Source organism: Oncorhynchus mykiss, chromosome 18 (assembly GCF_057628025.1).
Source record: "Oncorhynchus mykiss isolate SJ-2025 chromosome 18, ASM5762802v1, whole genome shotgun sequence".
NCBI lineage: Eukaryota > Metazoa > Chordata > Actinopteri > Salmoniformes > Salmonidae > Oncorhynchus > Oncorhynchus mykiss.
Window position 1 is genome coordinate 17,561,655 of NC_143039.1, and position 20,681 is coordinate 17,582,335.

Here is a 20,681-nt window from a genome sequence, read left to right on the forward strand (position 1 = left end):
TAAACCCCAACAAGACACTCCTCTGGGTCTGTTTCACAATCCCCTGTCTGTGAACTTAGAAAGACAATAGCAATGTCAGCCACAGTCCCAGGGGTTAAGTAAGTTTGTTAGCGAAGTGTGCTGGCTTGCCACCTCATCGCCATGGAGACCATGACTGATGTGGACCCTGTCAACCAACAGAAATCATGGAGACCAGAATGGAAAAATAACCTAACTTCATTTTCAACTGATACATTTTGTAAACACATGATAGGAGGCTTTATACTATGGAGATAATGCACCCTTGTGGCAGCTGCTGGAGGTGCAGGGTGACAGACAGGTGTCGCTGACAGACTGTGGCAAGACAGTTTGAGTGCTGCGCTGTGGTTATTTAATGTATAGAATTGGACAAGGATTCCGACATTGAACAGTGAGGCTACCCATATACACACCCGCCACAAAAATGTGTTTACTGCAAGACGAATGCCTATTTCAATAGATAGAGGAATGTGCCTCTGTCAGTCTCACCAGGTCAGAGACAGGAAGTCAATCAGTCTAGAACCAGAATTCACCAGACTGATAGAGGTGTCCATGCAGAAGTTACAGTATCAACTCTCTGCCCAATATAAAGAATTATACCATGGCATTGTTGAATGCTTGTTTCTGATTGGCTTGAAGGGCATTCTAGAGTGTGCATTATTCCCTAATAGGTACGGTATATTTGCATGGTATAATTCAATGGCTATAGTTCATTCTTACATGTTCTATGTTTGAGGTGCTTTTGAAAGCAAAAGTGGAATTGAAAGCATTATTGGCATTGTTTTCATAATGGCAAGCTAGGGCTGACGGTTTGGTTAGCTAAACTAGTCTGTTTGTTTGGTTACCACGGCAACTATTGTAGCTATCTAGTAAACTTGCTATCTACTTTAGTGGATACTGAACACATCTCTACCAGAAAATGTGATAAATTATATTCAAGGCATGAAAGGGATAATCAACTCGGGGCTCCATGCATTCTCCGGGAAAGGAATGAAGACATTACGGTGTGTTCCATGACGCGCTAGCTGAGTGGAACTGACCTTCCACAGCGTTGTATTATTTTCCAGAATACATAACCGATCGTTGATTATCCCACCGTACTTATATTATTGTATTATTTTACTGTATTATATTACTTTATTGTATTATTGTGTTATATTGTATTCTTGTATTGTTGTCTTGTAGTATTGTATTGTAGTATTGTAGTATTTTATTGTATTATTGTCTTGTAGTGTATTGTAGTATTGTATTGCATTATTGTATAGTATTGCATTACTGTAATGTGTTGTATTATTGTATTGTGTTGTATTGTCGTACTATTGAATTCTATTTTTGTCTTGTATTATTGTATTGTATTATTGTACTATATCATTGATGTATTAATTGATTGTATTATTGTATTGTATTATCATATTATATTGTCTTATTGTATTGTAGTATTGTATTGTATTATATTCTTGTATTATATTGTATTGTCTTATTGTATTGTAGTATTATATTATTGTATTTGTATTATTGTGTTATATTGTCTTATTGTATTGTAGTATTGTATTATTGTATTATATTGTATTGTCTTATTGTATTGTATTATTGAATTGTAGTATTGTATTATTGTATTGTAGTATTGTATTATTGTATTGTAGTATTGTATTATTGTATTATATTGTATTGTCTTATTGTATTGTATTATTGAATTGTAGTATTGTATTATTGTATTGTAGTATTGTATTATTGTATTATATTGTATTGTCTTATTGTATTGTAGTATTGTAGTATATTGATATTTATATTGCTTCCTATTTCGCAACAAAGCATCCTTCACTCATGCTGCCAAACATACCCTCGTAAAACTGACCATCCTACCGATCTTCGACTTCGGCGATGTCATTTACACAATAGCCTCCAATACCCTACTCAATAAATTGGATGCAGTCTATCACAGTGCCATCCGTTTTGTCACCAAAGCCCCATATACTACCCACCACTGCGACCTGTACGCTCTCGTTGGCTGGCCCTCGCTTCATACTCGTCGCCAAACCCACTGGCTCCATGTCATCTACAAGACCCTGCTAGGTAAAGTCCCTACTTATCTCAGCTCGCTGGTCACCATAGCAGCACCCACCTGTAGTACGCGCTCCAGCAGGTATATCTCTCTGGTCACCCCCAAAACCAATTCTCCCTTTGGCCGCCTCTCCTTCCAGTTCTCTGCTGCCAATGACTGGAACGAAAAATCTCTGAAACTGGAAACACTTATCTCCCTCACTAGCTTTAAGCACCAGCTGTCAGAGCAGCTAACAAATTACTGCACCTGTACATCTATAATTTAGCCCAAACAACTACCTCTCCCTCTACCGTATTTATTTATTTATTTAGCTCCTTTGCACCCCATTATTTGTATTTCTACTTTGCACATTCTTCCATTGCAAATCTACCATTCCAGTGTTTTACTTGCTATATTGTATTTACTTTGCCACCATGGCCTTTCTTTTGCTTTTACCTCCCTTCTCACCTCATTTGCTCACATCGTATATAGACTTATTTTTCTACTGTATTATTGACTGTATGTTTGTTTTACTCCATGTGTAACTCTGTGTTGTTGTATGTGTCGAATTGCTTTGCTTTATCTTGGCCAGGTCGCAATTTTAAATGAGAACTTGTTCTCAACTTGCCTACCTGGTTAAATAAAGGTGAAATATATATATTTTTTAAAAATTGAATTGTCTTATTGTATTCATAGGTTTGTATTATTGTATTGTTGTATTGTATTGATATGTCTTATTGTAGTGTAGTGTTGTATTGTAGTGTTGTATTGTAGTGTTGTATTGTAGTGTTGTATTGTAGTGTTGTATTGTAGTGTTGTATTGTAGTATTGTATTGTAGTGATTGTATTGTAGTGTTGTATTTTAATGTTGTATTGTAGTATTGTATTGTAGTGTTGTATTGTAGTATTGTATTGTTGTATTGTATTGTAGTATTGTATTGTAGTGTTTTATTGTACTGTTGTATTGCAGTGTAGTATTGCATTGTTGTATTGTATTGTAGTATTGTATTGTTGTATTGTATTGTAGTATTGTAGTATTGTATTGTAGTGTTGTAGTGTAGTATTGTATTGTTGTATTGTATTGTAGTATTGTTGTATTGTATTGTAGTATTGTAGTATTGTATTGTAGTGTTGTAGTGTTGTATTGTAGTGTAGTATTGTATTGTAGTATTGTATTGTATTGTAGTATTGTATTGTTGTGTAGTATTGTATTGTTGTAATGTAGTATTGTAGTGTTGTATTGTAGTGCAGTATTGTAGTATTGTATTGTAGTGTAGTATTGTATTGTTGTATTGTATTGTATTGTAGTATTGTATTGCTGTATTGTATTGTTGTATTGTATTGTATTGTGATATTGTATGGTAGTATTGTATTGTAGTATTGCATTGTATTGTGGTATTGTATTGTTGTATTGTAGTGTAGTGTTATATTGTTGTATTGTAGTATTGTAGTGTTGTATTGTAGTGTTGTATTGTAGTATTGTATTGTAGTGTTGTATTGTAGTATTGTATTGTATTGTATTATTGTAGTGTTGTATTGCAGTATTTTATTGCATCCATTCCACACACAAATAAACAGGCCCATAGAGGCCATGTGAACCCTCCCCTCATTGGGCGGGTGCCACGGCTCTGTCACAACCCAGCAGTAGCCTAATGCTGTAATGATTGGTCGTTGACTTGAATGACAGCTGCTTTCCAGCTTGATTATTGGATGAAACGGTGCAGCTATTGATTATGTTGGTATTTTGATACAGAGAACAGAGGGAGTTGACTGCCTGTCTACTGGTGAAAGTGAAGGTAACTGAACTAAATGACTATCGCCCCGTAGCACTCACTTCTGTCATCATGAAGTGCTTTGAGAGACTAGTCAAGGATCATATCACCTCCACCTTACCCAACACCCTAGATCCACTACAATACCACCCCAACAGATCCACGGATGATGCAATCGCCATCGCACTGCACTATCCCATCTGGACAAGAGTAATACCTATATAAGAATGCTGCTCATCGACTACAGCTCAGCATTCAACACCATAGTACCCTCCAAGCGCATCACAAAGCTCAGGGCAGGAAGCTCAGGAAGATCATCAAGGACCTCAGCCACCCGAGCCACAGCCAGTTCACCCCGCTACCATCTAGAAGGAGGAGACAGGACAGGTGCATCAAAGCAGGGACCGAGAGACTGATTAACAGCTTCTATGTCCAAGCCATCACATTGTTAAACAGTCACCACGGCCTCCGCTCAGTACCCTGCCCTGAACTTAGTCACTGTTACTAGCCGGCTACCACCGGTACTCAACCCTGTACCTTAGAGACTGCTGCCCTATGTACATAGACATGGAACACTGGTCACTTTAATAATGGAACACTAGTCACTTTAATAATGTTTACATACTGTTTTACCCACTTTATATGTACAGTGCCTTGCGAAAGTATTCGGCCCCCTTGAACTTTGCGACCTTTTGCCACATTTCAGGCTTCAAACATAAAGATATAAAACTGAATTTTTTTGTGAAGAATCAACAACAAGTGGGACACAATCATGAAGTAGAACGACATTTATTGGATATTTCAAACTTTTTTAACAAATCAAAAACTGAAAAATTGGGCTTGCAAAATTATTCAGCCCCTTTACTTTCAGTGCAGCAAACTCTCTCCAGAAGTTCAGTGAGGATCTCTGAATGATCCAATGTTGACCTAAATGACTAATGATGATAAATACAATCCACCTGTGTGTAATCAAGTCTCCGTATAAATGCACCTGCACTGTGATAGTCTCAGAGGTCCGTTAAAAGCGCAGAGAGCATCATGAAGAACAAGGAACACACCAGGCAGATCCGAGATACTGTTGTGAAGAAGTTTAAAGCCGGATTTGGATACAAAAATATTTACCAAGCTTTAAACATCCCAAGGAGCACTGTGCAAGCGATAATATTGAAATGGAAGGAGTATCAGACCACTGCAAATCTACCAAGACCTGGCCGTCCCTCTAAACTTTCAGCTCATACAAGGAGAAGACTGATCAGAGATGCAGCCAAGAGGCCCATGATCACTCTGGATGAACTGCAGAGATCTACAGCTGAGGTGGGAGACTCTGTCCATAGGACAACAATCAGTCGTATATTGCACAAATCTGGCCTTTATGGAAGAGTGGCAAGAAGAAAGCCATTTCTTAAAGATATCCATAAAAAGTGTTGTTTAAAGTTTGCCACAAGCCACCTGGGAGACACACCAAACATGTGGAAGAAGGTGCTCTGGTCAGATGAAACCAAAATTGAACTTTTTGTCAACAATGCAAAACGTTATGTTTGGCGTAAAAGCAACACAGCTGAACACACCATCCCCGCTGTCAAACATGGTGGTGGCAGCATCATGGTTTGGGCCTGCTTTTCTTCAGCAGGGACAGGGAAGATGGTTAAAATTGATGGGAAGATGGATGGAGCCAAATACAGGACCATTCTGGAAGAAAACCTGATGGAGTCTGCAAAAGACCTGAGACTGGAACGGAGATTTGTCTTCCAACAAGACAATGATCCAAAACATAAAGCAAAATCTACAATGGAATGGTTCAAAAATAAACATATCCAGGTGTTAGAATGGCCAAGTCAAAGTCCAGACCTGAATCCAATCGAGAATCTGTGGAAAGAACTGAAAACTGCTGTTCACAAATGCTCTCCATCCAACCTCACTGAGCTCGAGCTGTTTTGCAAGGAGGAATGGGAAAAAATATCAGTCTCTCGATGTGCAAAACTGATAGAGACATACCCCAAGCGACTTACAGCTGTAATCGCAGCAAAAGGTGGCGCTACAAAGTATTAACTTAAGGGGGCTGAATAATTTTGCACGCCCAATTTTTTAGTTTTTGATTTGTTAAAAAAGTTTGAAATATCCAATAAATGTCGTTCCACTTCATGATTGTGTCCCACTTGTTGTTGATTCTTCACAAAAAAAAAACAGTTTTATATCTTTATGTTTGAAGCCTGAAATGTGGCAAAAGGTCGCAAAGTTCAAGGGGGCCGAATACTTTCGCAAGGCACTGTATATACTGTATTCTGGTCAACTACCGCTGTGCACACATTTTCTATTCATAAACTGTCCATACCGTCTATACACACCAAAATACACATACTGTATATATTGACAATATATTCCGGACTCTGATATTGCTCATTCTAATATTTTTACATTTGTATTATTATTATTATTATTATTATTATTATGGGGATTTGCGTGTATTGTTTTGTTTTGTTAGGAATTACTGCACTGTTGGAGTGAGGAACATAAGCATTTTGCTGCACAAGATGTGTCCACGTGACCAATAAAATGTGATGTGATCAGTAGTAAACACTAGTAGTACCGAGTCAGGATACAACGTATTTTAATGGTTCCAAATGGACATTAGATTTAGGGGACAACAATAGATGTCAATCTGTTATCAGAATACAGTCTATTGTATTCTGTCTCTCCAGATCGTGTTCTATGAGGACAGGAACTACCAGGGCTGAAGCTATGAGTGTGACAGCGACTGCACAGACTTCCATTCCTACCTGAGCCGTTGCTACTCCATCAGGGTGGGGTGTGGTGTCTGGGTGGCCTATGAGAGACCCAACTACACCGACTACCAGTATGTACTGACCAGGGGAGAGTACCCCGACTACCAGTATGTACTGACCAGGGGAGAGTACCCCGACTACCAGTATGTACTGACCAGGGGAGAGTACCCCGACTACCAGTATGTACTGACCAGGGGAGAGTACCCCGACTACCAGTATGTACTGACCAGGGGAGAGTACCCCGACTACCAGTATGTACTGACCAGGGGAGAGTACCCCGACTACCAGTATGTACTGACCAGGGGAGAATACCCCGACTACCAGTATGTACTGACCAGGGGAGAGTACCCCGACTACCAGTATGTACTGACCAGGGGAGAGTACCCCGACTACCAGTATGTACTGACCAGGGGAGAGTACCCCGACTACCAGTATGTACTGACCAGGGGAGAGTACCCCGACTACCAGTATGTACTGACCAGGGGAGAGTACCCCGACTACCAGTATGTACTGACCAGGGGAGAGTACCCCGACTACCAGTATGTACTGACCAGGGGAGAGTACCCCGACTACCAGTATGTACTGACCAGGGGAGAGTACCCCGACTACCAGTATGTACTGACCAGGGGTGAGTACCCCGACTACCAGCGCTGGATGGGCCTCAACGACCACGTCTGCTCCTGCAAGGTGGTTCACTTTATAAGTGGATGAGCCATTATGGTAAAGAGGTGGTGTAGTGTAGAAGAGAGAAAGGTATTTTCTGTGCCCCCTGGTCTAAAGTAGTGCACTATGTCCTATGGGTCCTGGTTTAAAGTAGTGCACTATGCCCTATGTCCCCTGGTCTAAAGTAGTGCACTATGTCCTATGTCCCCTGGTCTAAAGTAGTGCACTATGCTCTATGCCCCCTGGTCTAAAGTAGTGCACTATGCCCTATGGGTCCTGGTCTAAAGTAGTGCAATATGTCCTATGGGTTCTGGTCTAAAGTAGTGCACTATGTCCTATGGGTTCTGGTCTAAAGTAGTGCACTATGTCCTATGGGTCCTGGTCTAAAGTAGCGCACTATGTCCTATGGGTCCTGGTCTAAAGTAGTACACTATGTCCTATGGGTTCTGGTCTAAAGTAGTGCACTATGTCCTATGTCCCCATGTCTAAAGTAGTGCACTATGTCCTATGTCCCCATGTCTAAAGTAGTGCACTATGTCCTATGGGTCCTGGTCTAAAGTAGTGCACTAAACAGTGAATACAGTTCCATTCGCACCTGAGTCAGTGTTCATCAAACTTCTAGATCTGTTTTTTGACTCTAGGGGAATTGTAGATATTATTATTTAGATATTGTTAAATATATATTGTTATATAGATATTGTTATGTAGATATTGTTAAATACATATTGTTATATAGATATTGTTATTTAGATATTGTTATGTAGATATTGTTATGTAGATATTGTCCCATCTGTGTTATCTGTTTCTATGGTGTCATTTTAGGTCAATGGTATTGACCATGTAGACATTACATTGATAGAGTTACATAAATACTGTGTATCTGTTCTAGAAATACACAAATATACAGTATGTGCAGTTGTTTTTGTCTTAATCAGAGATAATTACAGGGAGTTATGAAATATCAATGTAATGTAGCAGGAACTTAGATTAGACTTACCCAGCATGCAGCTGGTGTAACATTCAGTATTAATGTAGCAGTAACATAGACTAGACTTACCCAGCATGCAGCTGGTGTAACATTCTATATTAATGTAGCAGTAACATAGACTAGACTTACCCAGAATGCAGCCTGTGTAACATTCTATATTAATGTAGCAGTAACATAGACTAAACTTACCCAGCATGCAGCCTGTGTAACATTCAGTATTAATGTAGCAGTAACATAGACTAGACTTACCCAGAATGCAGCCGGTGTAACATTCAGTATTAATGTAGCAGTAACATAGACTAGACTTACCCAGCATGCAGCTGGTGTAACATTCTGTATTTAAATCATGTTGATCATCTTGAATTGTAGAGATCTGAGAATGAGATCCAGAATATGTCTGACGTCTTTCTATATGTCTCTGCTTCCTTCTGTTTGACCCATCCTGCCCTCCCCTCTGATGCCCCCACCTTACCCCCCTCCTCCAGGCTAGCGGTGTCCCCTACAAGCTGCAGCTGTACGGGAAGGGAGACTTGGCAGGCCAGGCGTTCGAGGCCACCGAGGACTGCCCCTCCGTGCTGGAGAAGTTCCACTGGCGCGAGGTGCACTCCTGCAAGGTGCTGGGAGGCTGGTGGGTCTTCTACAAGCACCCCGACTACAAGGGCCGTCAGTATCTCCTGGAGAAGGGCGAGTACCGCAAGCCCACGGACTGGGGCGCGGTGTGTCCCAACGTCCAGTCCTTCAGACGCCTCACTGAGTAACCAGGGTCTAGAGTTGTCCCCCTCTCGCCCAACCAATCCGATCCCTCCTGCCCAATGCTCGATCAAGTCATCTACTACCGTTCTTAGCACCAACCAGTGGGCACAAAGAGATGGACCTAACACTGAGCCACGGCCACCAGCTAAAATAAAACCCTGACTGGCAAGCAGCTGACGAGTTGTGTTTTTATTGTGTGTTTGGTGTAAGTCTGATAACGTCTAATACAGCCGACAACCAATGGACAAGATCCTCTCTGCAGTCACTCTGCGCCAAACCAACTCTAGAGCCTAAACTGTAAAAGAATACTTTTATATTTTGGATGTGTTTCATTTGGTCATAGCCAGTGATAGATATGGTATAACAATAACTTGTCAGGTCATAACATTTCATATTAGGAATAAATACATTTGGTAATAATAACTTACTTCATGTTATCTTAGTATTAAATAAACAGTAACCCAGGGCAGCCATGTGCCTCATGCAGTGATATGAGGGGTGTCATGCCAGCCATGCCATGATGCCAGTCTAGTCATGCCAGTCCTGTGTTGGTGAATCCTTTCTCTCAGACAGTGGGCCTCTCCTCGTCGATGAAGCTGAGCTGAACAGGGCTAGTCGGGGTCATCTCTGCCCCTATAGAAGCCGAGTGAGGATGGGGCTGGGGGACGGTTGTCAGACCCCCGGAAGGTGTCTGAAAGTGGCGATCCGGGTGTCTCCTCTCCCCCTCTATCTCTGTATCTTCCAACAGCAGTAAGTTGGTGTTGGAAGGAGTTTTGGGAGGTGGAGGGGCGGAGCTACTGAGAGTCTCACTGGTGGGCGGAGTCAGGGCAGCCATAAGGGAGGAGAGGATGGACTGGGAAGAGCCTTGGAGGAGGAGAGGCTGGAGGAGGGGCTTGAGAAGCCGTGTCATTTCCTGGAGGTCCTGGCTGACTTGTGACACCTGCAGGGATAGGCTAGTCATCTGGGAGGGGGCAGGACATGGGCAGGGAGAGAGTAGGGCATAGGGCAGGGAGAAGGGGAGAGGGAGGAACGAATAGGGCAAAGTTAAGAATTGCCATTAAAATCCAGTCTAGGAATGGCAGTTAGTCCTCAGTGGTGCTTCCGTATGTCACTCACCTCTTCTGTCAGTTTAGTAATAGTCTGTACGGTCTCTGCATCCTCCTGCATTCCTGTAGAAAGACACAGAGAGAGAGAGAGAGAGAGAGAGAGAGAGAGAGAGAGAGAGAGAGAGAGAGAGAGAGAGAGAGAGGGGGAGAGAGAGAGAGAGGGGGAGAGAGGAGAGAGGGGGAGAGAGAGAGAGAGAGAGGGGGGGAGAGAGAGAGAGAGAGAGGAGAGAGAGAGGGGGGGAGAGAGAGAGAGAGAGAGAGAGAGGAGAGAGAGAGAGGGGGAGAGAGAGAGAGGGGGGAGAGAGGGGAGAGAGAGGGGGAGAGAGAGAGAGATAGGAGAAAGAGAGAGAGAGAGGAGAGAGAGAGAGGGGGAGAGAGAGAGAGAGGGGGAGAGAGGAGAGAGAGAGAGGGGAGAGAGAGAGAGAGAGAGAGAGAGAGAGAGAGAGAGAGAGAGAGAGAGAGAGAGAGAGAGAGAGAGAGAGGAGAAAGAGAGAGAGAGAGGAGAGAGAGAGGGGGAGAGAGAGAGAGAGGGGGAGAGAGAGAGAGAGAGGAGAAAGAGAGAGAGAGAGAGAGAGAGAGAGAGAGAGAGAGGAGAGAGAGAGGGGGAGAGAGGAGAGAGAGAGAGGGGGAGAGAGAGAGAGAGAGAGAGAGAGAGAGCGAGAGAGAGAGAGAGAGGAGAGAGAGAGAGAGAGAGAGAGAGAGGAAAAGAGAGAGAGAGGAGAGAGAGAGAGGAGAGCGAGAGGGGGAGAGAGAGAGAGAGAGAGGAGAGAGAGAGGGGGGAGAGAGAGAGAGAGAGAGAGAGAGAGAGAGAGAGAGAGAGAGAGAGAGAGAGAGAGAGAGAGAGAGAGAGAGAGAGAGAGAGAGAGAAAACAGGAAAGGGGGAAACCTAGTTATAAAGAGTTATAAAAAACACACTTAGCAGCACATTGAAATATCCCAGAACAGTTGTGTGTGTTCATCTAGATCAAATGATATCACTATGCATAGCAATGCTGTACAGTATTATGAATGCAGCCTACCTGGACTAGAGCTGGGTGGGATGTTCTGGGTCACACTGGGGCTGAAGTCAAACTTCTGGCCCAAACCACTACCACTGTCTGTTTCAATGCCATCCACAAACCTAGAGATACAGAAAGAGAAAGAGAGATGGGGTGAAGGAGAGAGAGAGAGGGAGAGAGAGAGAGAGAGAGAGAGTTAGAGAGGGAGAGGGTGAGAGAGAAACAGACATGTATATCAGTTTGTATTGTGGCCACCAGATGGCAGAAGAACACCAATGAACTGTTGATCCTGATATAAACAGAGAACTGAACTCAATATAAATGAATGGATCTGCACAACGTCAGCTGTGCTTAGGTGTGAAATAGGCTCGTAGCACTACAGCCAGGTGATGAGGTAGTATACAAAGTGGCCATTGTCCCTCTGTGACCTAGCATCAATCTGGTAGACTGGTAGAGACGATCTGGAATAGCCTAGAATAAGGTTGTGGAATAATCGCCTGGGCATCCTTGTTAGATAATGTCAGAAAAAGTCCTATATTTCCTTTCTTTGATCCTATAGTATGTCTTCAAAGCCCATTCAGTAGCCTGTGGTACTAGAACCGCTCCCCCCAGCAACGGAGGGTTCCTACCTGGGACTGAGGTCCAGAGGGGCACAACTGAAGCTCACCACAGGAATCTGGAGAGTGGTGGGGCGGTGCCTGCGGTGGTCTGTGGGGGGGCGGGAGGGGCTACGCAGGGGCGAGCGCAGTGGGGAGCGCAGGGGCGAGCCCAGCCCCCATCCCAGACCCAGAGGGGAACGGGGCATTTTGGGGAGGGGCGAGTGTTGAGCCTCCTCAGATCCCTCCTCGTCCTCTTTGATGGAGGAAAGCTTCTTCACAATACCACCGTTAGTCACCCAGTCCATCTGTGTTTGTGAGAGAGAGAGAGAGAGAGAGAGAGAGAGAGGAAGTGAGAGAGAGAGAGAGAGAGAGAGAGAGAGAGAGAGAGAGAGAGAGAGAGAGAGAGAGAGGGGGAGGGAGGGAGAGAGAGAGAGAGGAAGTGAGAGAGAGAGAGAGAGAGAGAGAGAGAGAGAGAGAGAGAGAGAGAGAGAGGGAGAGAGAGAGAGGGGAGGGAGGGAGAGAGAGCGATAGAGAGAGAGAGAGAGAGAGAGAGAGAGATAGCGATAGAGAGGGAGAGAGAGAGAGAGAGAGAGAGAGAGAGAGAGAGAGAGAGAGAGAGAAAGAAAGAGAAGAAGTAGAGAAAAGTGGAAGGATTGAGTGTTGATGTTTAAGTTTGATCAGCAGAGGACTCATTGATATAACATAAAGACTAGCACTGACAACACTGCTGCATTCCAGGTATCATCATAAATACACTACCATTCACAATACCAGGATATCAAGATAAACACACTACCATTCACAATACCAGGATATCAACATAAATACACTACCATTCACAATACTAGGATATCAAGATAAACACACTACCATTCACAATACCAGGATATCAACATAAATACACTACCATTCACAATACTAGGATATCAAGATAAATACACTACCATTCACAATACCAGGATATCAAGATAAATACACTACCATTCACAATACTAGGATATCAAGATAAATACACTACCATTCACAATACTAGGATATCAAGATAAACACACTACCATTCACAATACTAGGATATCAAGATAAACACACTACCATTCACAATACTAGGATATCAAGATAAACACACTACCATTCACAATACTAGGATATCAAGATAAATACACTACCATTCACAATACCAGGATATCAAGATAAATACACTACCATTCACAATACTAGGATATCAAGATAAACACACTACCATTCACAATACTAGGATATCAAGATAAACACACTACCATTCACAATACTAGGATATCAAGATAAATACACTACCATTCACAATACTAGGATATCAAGATAAACACACTACCATTCACAATACTAGGATATCAAGATAAATACACTACCATTCACAATACTAGGATATCAAGATAAACACACTACCATTCACAATACTAGGATATCAAGATAAACACACTACCATTCACAATACTAGGATATCAAGATAAATACACTACCATTCACAATACTAGGATATCAACATAAATACACTACCATTCACAATACTAGGATATCAACATAAATACACTACCATTCACAATACCAGGATATCAAGATAAACACACTACCATTCACAATATATAAGAAGCCTAAAAATCCTTCATAATAGCAATCCTGGTCGTGTAAAACCAGGACTGTTCTGCTTTATCTGTTTCCTTTCCTTATTTATTCTGCCCCCCACCTCCCTTTCTTTAATAAAAAATAAATCCTGTATGGGAGGGAGACAAGATCCTGTTGATGTACTGTAATTAGCTTATTAATTGTTCATCGGGTAACTGTGAACGCATCTCTCTCCCTCTCCCTCCAACCCCTTCTCTCCCATTTCCCTTCATCTGAACCTCTCTCTCTCTCCCCTTGTTCACCCCTTCTCCTCCAGCTCTTGTTTACTTTCCTCTCCTCCTCTTGCCTCTATACCAGCCCAACGTCCCCATAACAGAGACCTATATTTAGATCAGAGGGTCTCTCCTCTCCCCCTCTTGCCTCTATACCAGCCCAACGTCCCCATAACAGAGACCTATATTTAGATCAGAGGGTCTCTCCTCTCCCCCTCTTGCCTCTATACCAGCCCAACGTCCCCATAACAGAGACCTATATTTAGATCAGAGGGTCTCTCCTCTCCCCCTCTTGCCTCTATACCAGCCCAACGTGCCCATAGCAGAGACCTATTTTTAGATCAGAGGGTCTCTCCTCTCCCCCTCTTGCCTCTATACCAGCCCAACGTCCCCATAGCAGAGACCTATGTTTAGATCAGAGGGTCTCTCCTCTCCCCCTCTTGCCTCTATACCAGCCCAACGTGCCCATAGCAGAGACCTATTTTTAGATCAGAGGGTCTCTCCTCTCCCCCTCTTGCCTCTATACCAGCCCAACGTCCCCATAGCAGAGACCTATGTTTAGATCAGAGGGTCTCTCCTCTCCCCCTCTTGCCTCTATACCAGCCCAACGTCCCCATAACAGAGACCTATATTTAGATCAGAGGGTCTCTCCTCTCCCCCTCTTGCCTCTATACCAGCCCAACGTCCCCATAGCGGAGACCTATATTTAGATCTGAGGGTCTCTCCTCTCCCCCTCTTGCCTCTATACCAGCCCAACGTCCCCATAGCAGAGGCCTATATTTAGATCTGAGGGTCTCTCCTCTCCTCCTCTTGCCTCTATACCAGCCCAACGTCCCCATAGCGGAGACCTATGTTTAGATCAGAGGGTCTCTCCTCTCCCCCTCTTGCCTCTATACCAGCCCAATGTCCCCATAGCGGAGACCTATGTTTAGATCAGAGGGTCTCTCCTCTCCTCCTCTTGCCTCTATACCAGTGTAACGTGTCCCTCTTAGAGACCTATATTTAGATCAGAGGGTCTCTCCTCTCCCCCTCTTGCCTCTATACCAGCCCAACGTCCCCATAGCAGAGACCTATATTTAGATCTGAGGGTCTCTCCTCTCCTCCTCTTGCCTCTATACCAGCCCAACGTCCCCATAACAGAGACCTATATTTAGATCAGAGGGTCTCTCCTCTCCCCCTCTTGCCTCTATACCAGCCCAACGTCCCCATAGCAGAGACCTATATTTAGATCAGAGGGTCTATATTTAGCAGTGGGATGCCTGGGGAGAACAGCACTGAGGAGGGAATGTTCTGTTCTGACTGTTCTCTGACTCAGAGAGTGTGTGTGTGTGTGTGTGTGTGTGTGTGTGTGCACGTGCCACCATTCATGTGCAGCATGCAACAGAAAGGGAAAGCGTACTCTCAGACTGCAACACAAAAAGAACACAGTGTGTGACCCTCAGGTGTCTGTGTGTTTGCATGTGTGTGTGTCTTTGCATGTGTGTGCGGGTGTGTATGTGTCTTTGCATGTGTGTGTGTCTTTGCATGTGTGTGTGTGTGTGTGTGTGTGTGTGTGTGTGTGTGTGTGTGTGTGTGTGTGATACAGATCCAGAGAATTCCAGCTGGGCTCCAGCTCTGACGTCATCAGGAGATCTCCCCTCTACACCCTTCACTACTGATCTACTTCAAACCTGACTTCATCAGGAGATCTCCCCTCTACACCCTTCACTACTGATCTACTACAGCCCTGAAGTTATCAGGAGATCTCCCCTCTACATCCTTCACTACTGATCTACTGCAGCCCTGATGTCATCAGGAGATCTCCCCTCTACATCCTTCACTACTGATCTACTACAAACCTGACGTCATCAGGAGATCTCCCCTCTACATCCTTCACTACTGATCTACGGCAGCTCTGAAGTCATCTGGAGATCTCCCCTCTACATCCTTCACTACTGATCTACTGCAGCCCTGACGTCATCAGGAGATCTCCCCTCTACATCCTTCACTACTGATCTACTGCAGCCCTGACGTCATCAGGAGATCTCCCCTCTACACCCTTCACTACTGATCTACTACAGCCCTGACGTCATCAGGAGATATCCCCTCTACATCCTTCACTACTGATCTACTACAGCCATCAGGAGATCTCCCCTCTACACCCTTCACTACTGATCTACTGCAGCTCTGAAGTCATCAGGAGATCTCCCCTCTACACCCTTCACTACTGATCTACTACAGCCCTGACGTCATCAGGAGATCTCCCCTCTACATCCTTCACTTCTGATCTACTGCAGCTCTGAAGTTATGAGGAGATCTCCCCTCTACATCCTTCACTACTGATCTACTACAGCCCTGAAGTTATCAGGAGATCTCCCTTCTACATCCTTCACTACTGATCTACTACAGCCATCAGGAGATCTCCCCTCTACACCCTTCACTACCGATCTACTGCAGCTCTGAAGTCATCAGGAGATCTCCCCTCTACACCCTTCACTACTGATCTACTACAGCCCTGACGTCATCAGGAGATCTCCCCTCTACACCCTTCACTACTGATCTACTACAAACCTGACGTCATCAGGAGATCTCCCCTCTACATCCTTCACTACTGATCTACGGCAGCTCTGAAGTCATCTGGAGATCTCCCCTCTACATCCTTCACTACTGATCTACTGCAGCCCTGACGTCATCAGGAGATCTCCCCTCTACACCCTTCACTACTGATCTACTACAGCCCTGACGTCATCAGGAGATATCCCCTCTACATCCTTCACTACTGATCTACTACAGCCATCAGGAGATCTCCCCTCTACACCCTTCACTACTGATCTACTGTAGCTCTGAAGTCATCAGGAGATCTCCCCTCTACACCCTTCACTACTGATCTACTACAGCCCTGACGTCATCAGGAGATCTCCCCTCTACATCCTTCACTTCTGATCTACTGCAGCTCTGAAGTTATGAGGAGATCTCCCCTCTACATCCTTCACTACTGATCTACTACAGCCCTGAAGTTATCAGGAGATCTCCCTTCTACATCCTTCACTACTGATCTACTACAGCCATCAGGAGATCTCCCCTCTACACCCTTCACTACCGATCTACTGCAGCTCTGAAGTCATCAGGAGATCTCCCCTCTACACCCTTCACTACTGATCTACTACAGCCCTGACGTCATCAGGAGATCTCCCCTCTACACCCTTCACTACTGATCTACTACAAACCTGACGTCATCAGGAGATCTCCCCTCTACATCCTTCACTACTGATCTACTACAGCCCTGAAGTTATCAGGAGATCTCCCCTCTACATCCTTCACTACTGATCTACTACAGCCCTGAAGTTATCAGGAGATCTCCCCTCTACACCCTTCACTACTGATCTACTACAGCCCTGAAGTTATCAGGAGATCTCCCCTCTACACCCTTCACTACTGATCTACTACAGCCCTGAAGTTATCAGGAGATCTCCCCTCTACATCCTTCACTACTGATCTACTGCAGCTCTGACGTCATCAGGAGATCTCCCTTCTACATCCTTCACTACAGCCCTGAAGTCATCAGGAGATCTCCCCTCTACATCCTTCACTACTGATCTACTGCAGCCCTGACGTGATCAGGAGATCTCCCCTCTACATCCTTCACTACTGATCTACTACAGCCCTAGTACAGCCCTGAAGTCATCAGGAGATCTCCCCCCTACATCCTTCACTACTGATCTACTGCAGCCCTGAAGTCATCAGGAGATCTCCCCCCTACATCCTTCACTACTGATCTACTGCAGCTCTGAAGTCATCAGGAGATCTCCCCTCTACATCCTTCACTACTGATCTACTACAGCCCTGAAGTCATCAGGAGATCTCCCCCTACATCCTTCACTACTGATCTACTGCAGCTCTGAAGTCATCAGGAGATCTCCCCTCTACATCCTTCACTACTGATCTACTCAGTCCCAGTGAATGCGTACTGTTCTGTGTGTCTACTAATCACCTCAGCCGTATGCCCCTCTCTCAGATTGTAAGTCAGATCATGTTGTATCTCAGTGATGAACTTCTGGGCGTACTCTGGGTAGAGCCAGAGCACCTCTCTGAGCCCCTTCAGACTGATGTACTGCAGGTCACAGTAGGTCAGGGCCTTCACATTGGCATTGGTCTTGATCACCTGCTCCTTGGTCAGGAAGTCAGAGCCGATCAGGTCCCCACGACCTGGGGATACATAGGAAACACACACAGGGAGTCAGAGCCAATCAGGTCCCCACAACCTGGGGATACATAGGAAACACACACAGGGAGTCAGAGCCAATCAGGTCCCCACAACCTGGGGATACATAGGAAACACACACAGGAAGTCAGAGCCAATCAGGTCTCCACAACCTGGGGATACATAGGAAACACACACAGGGAGTCAGAGCCGATCAGGTCACCATGAAGTGATGCAACACACAGACATAAAGACACCCACCCCACACAGATACATGCTAATTTTAGCTCCTTATGTAACGTGTGTACTTGTCTCAACCAATCATGTGTTGTGTACTGGCCTCCCCAAGGTAAACACGTTCCTGTCCTGAACCCTCCATATTAATAACCAACACATCATCTATAATACAGGCCTGCTTCATAATGAATCACAGAGAGACATGTTCCTGTGAAGACAGTGAAGTCTACACACACACACACACACACACACTGATAGCTAAATGGTAAGGACTGGCAGTGAAGGCTGCACAGATGTTTTAGAAGGTTTATAGTCCTACCACCACCTCCAACACCATGACCACCTCCAACACCATGACCACCTCCAACACCATGACCACCTCCAACACCATGACCACCTCCAACACCATGACCACCTCCAACACCATGACCACCTCCAACACCATGACCACCTCCAACACCATGACCACCTCCAACACCATGACCACCTCCAACACCATGACCACCTCCAACACCATGACCACCTCCAACACCATGACCACCTCCAACACCATGACCACCTCCAACACCATGACCACCTCCAACACCATGACCACCTCCAACACCATGACCACCTCCAACACCATGTCAAAGTAGACATACACAGACGCGCACCCCCCCCCCCCACACACACACACACACACACTGCCAGTCCCCTACCCAGTATAGCCAGCACTGTGTTGTCCTTCAGCACCTCCATGGACCCAGAGCAGACAAAGTAGATGGCCTGCAGGGCGTCTCCCTGGCGGATGAGATACTCCCCCGGGGCGCAGAACGATGTCTTGATGATGAGGGACAGGGAGCGCAGACACCCCCTACTGGCCGACTCAAACAGAGACAGCTGCAGGAGATCCTTGTTCAGCTGCATGGCGATGTCTGCCCTCAACTCATCTGGGAAGTCTTTCAACAGCTACGGTAGAGGAGAGGAGAGGAGAGGAGAGGAGAGGAGAGGAGAGGAGAGGAGAGGAGAGGAGAGGAGAGGAAAGAAGAGGAGAGGAAAGGAGAGATGAATAAAGAACACATTCCACATCTGTCTACTATTCTATCCATCAAAGTTTAACAAATGTAAACTTTTTCACTTCCTCATTCAATGTATTAACCTCATAGAGTAACCATTGGCTACATCTACTTTAATAAGTAAGTTAGCATTGTGTGAGCCAGAACGGCCTATCGGAAATCTATTTTGGATACAAACTCTGTATGGCCGTAACCTAAAATGACAGAGACAGATTGTAACCTTTGACCTGTTCACAGCCTGAGGTCAGATCATAAAACCTGGTAGCTCACCTCGCTGACGTCGATGCCGTTGTTGACGGACCAGGTGGTCTGGAAGCACTCCATCATGCGTTGCTCCAGGGCCTTGGGCAGCCCGTGGACACGGATAAAGTCCTTCAGGTCCTTGGTACGTGTGTGGTAGAGGGAGCGCCGAGAGTACATCCTCTGGATGATGGCTGTCACGTTACCGAATACCACAGCATGCATCAGGGCTGGGGGAGAGGTGGAAGGGTGGAGAAGGAGAGAGCGAGGGGTGAAGAGGGAGGGGGAGAGAGCGAGGGGGAGAGGTGTAGAAGGAGCGGGAGAGGGAGGGGTGGAGGGGTGGAGAAGGAGAGGTGGAGGGGTGGAGAAGGAGAGGTGGAGGGGTGGAGAGGGAGGGGTGGAGAGGGAGGGGTGGAGGGGTGGAGAGGGAGGGGTGGAGAAGGAGGGGTGGAGAAGGAGCAGGAGAGGGAGGGGTGGAGAGGTGGAGGGAGGGGTGGAGAGGTGGAGGGGTGGAGAGGGAGGGGTGGAGAAGGAGGGGGAGAGGTGGAAGGGTGGAGAAGGAGAGGTGGAGAAGGAGAGGTGGAGGGGTGGAGAGGGAGAGGGGTGGAGGGGTTGAGAGGGAGAGGGGTGGAGGGGTTGAGAGGGAGAGGGGTAGAGGGTTTGAGAGGGAGAGGTATAGGGGTGGAGGGGTTGAAAGGGAGAGGGAGAGGGGTGGAGGGTTGGAGAGGGAGAGGTATAGGGGTGGAGGGGTTGAAAGGGAGAGGGAGAGGGGTGGAGGGTTGGAGAGGGAGAGGGGTAGAGGGTTGGAGAGGTATAGGGGTGGAGGGGTTGAAAGGGAGAGGGAGAGGGGTGGAGGGTTGGAGAGGGAGAGGGTTGGAGAGGGAGAGGGGTGGAGGGGTTGGAGAGGGAGAGGGGTTGAGAGGGAGAGAGAGAGGGAGAGGGGTGGAGAGGGAGAGGGAGAGGTGGAAGAGTGGTTGATTGTCTTCACTGGTTCAGCACAGTGCTAATTTGATGGAATTGTTGTTGATCAATTACTGGACAATTGATATTGGTGAACAGTTAGTGGATTCATTCATACAGCCATCCACCCTCCTGCCCTCCCTCTATCCATTCCTCAATCCCACCCTCCATCCCTCCTTCATCCCACCCACCCTCCCTCCCTCCCTCCTTTATCCTACCCTCCCTCCATCCATCCACCCTCCCTCCTTCATCCCACCCTCCATCCATCCTCCCTCCCTTCCTCCCGCCGTCCATCCCACCCTCCCTCCCTCCCTCCCTCCCTCGATTCATCCCTCCCTCCCTCCCTCCTTCCTTCATCCCACCCTCCCTCCCTCCCTCCCTCCCCCCCTCCCTCCCTCCATCCATCCATCCATC

General features: G+C 45.7%; 1 protein-coding gene and 1 pseudogene across 1 annotated transcript in view; one reads left to right on the forward strand and one right to left on the reverse strand.

Annotated features, from left to right (window-relative positions):
- The first annotated feature begins 8,735 nt into the window (after positions 1-8,735).
- LOC149975421 (gamma-crystallin S pseudogene) lies at positions 8,736-9,190 on the forward strand (annotated as a pseudogene).
- A 2-nt stretch (positions 9,191-9,192) lies between these two features.
- The window catches only part of LOC118965236 (voltage-gated delayed rectifier potassium channel KCNH8-like), a 37,744-nt gene continuing 26,255 nt past the window's right edge, over positions 9,193-20,681 (reverse strand). The window contains exons 9-15 of the mRNA XM_036982440.2: positions 19,338-19,537; positions 18,711-18,960; positions 17,566-17,780; positions 11,752-12,026; positions 11,144-11,244; positions 10,135-10,187; positions 9,193-9,979 (exon numbers count right to left, since the gene is read on the reverse strand). Of these exons, the coding sequence (XP_036838335.1) occupies positions 9,584-9,979; positions 10,135-10,187; positions 11,144-11,244; positions 11,752-12,026; positions 17,566-17,780; positions 18,711-18,960; positions 19,338-19,537 (1,490 nt within the window). The 3' untranslated portion in view covers positions 9,193-9,583. The remainder of the gene's footprint in view (positions 9,980-10,134; positions 10,188-11,143; positions 11,245-11,751; positions 12,027-17,565; positions 17,781-18,710; positions 18,961-19,337; positions 19,538-20,681) is intronic.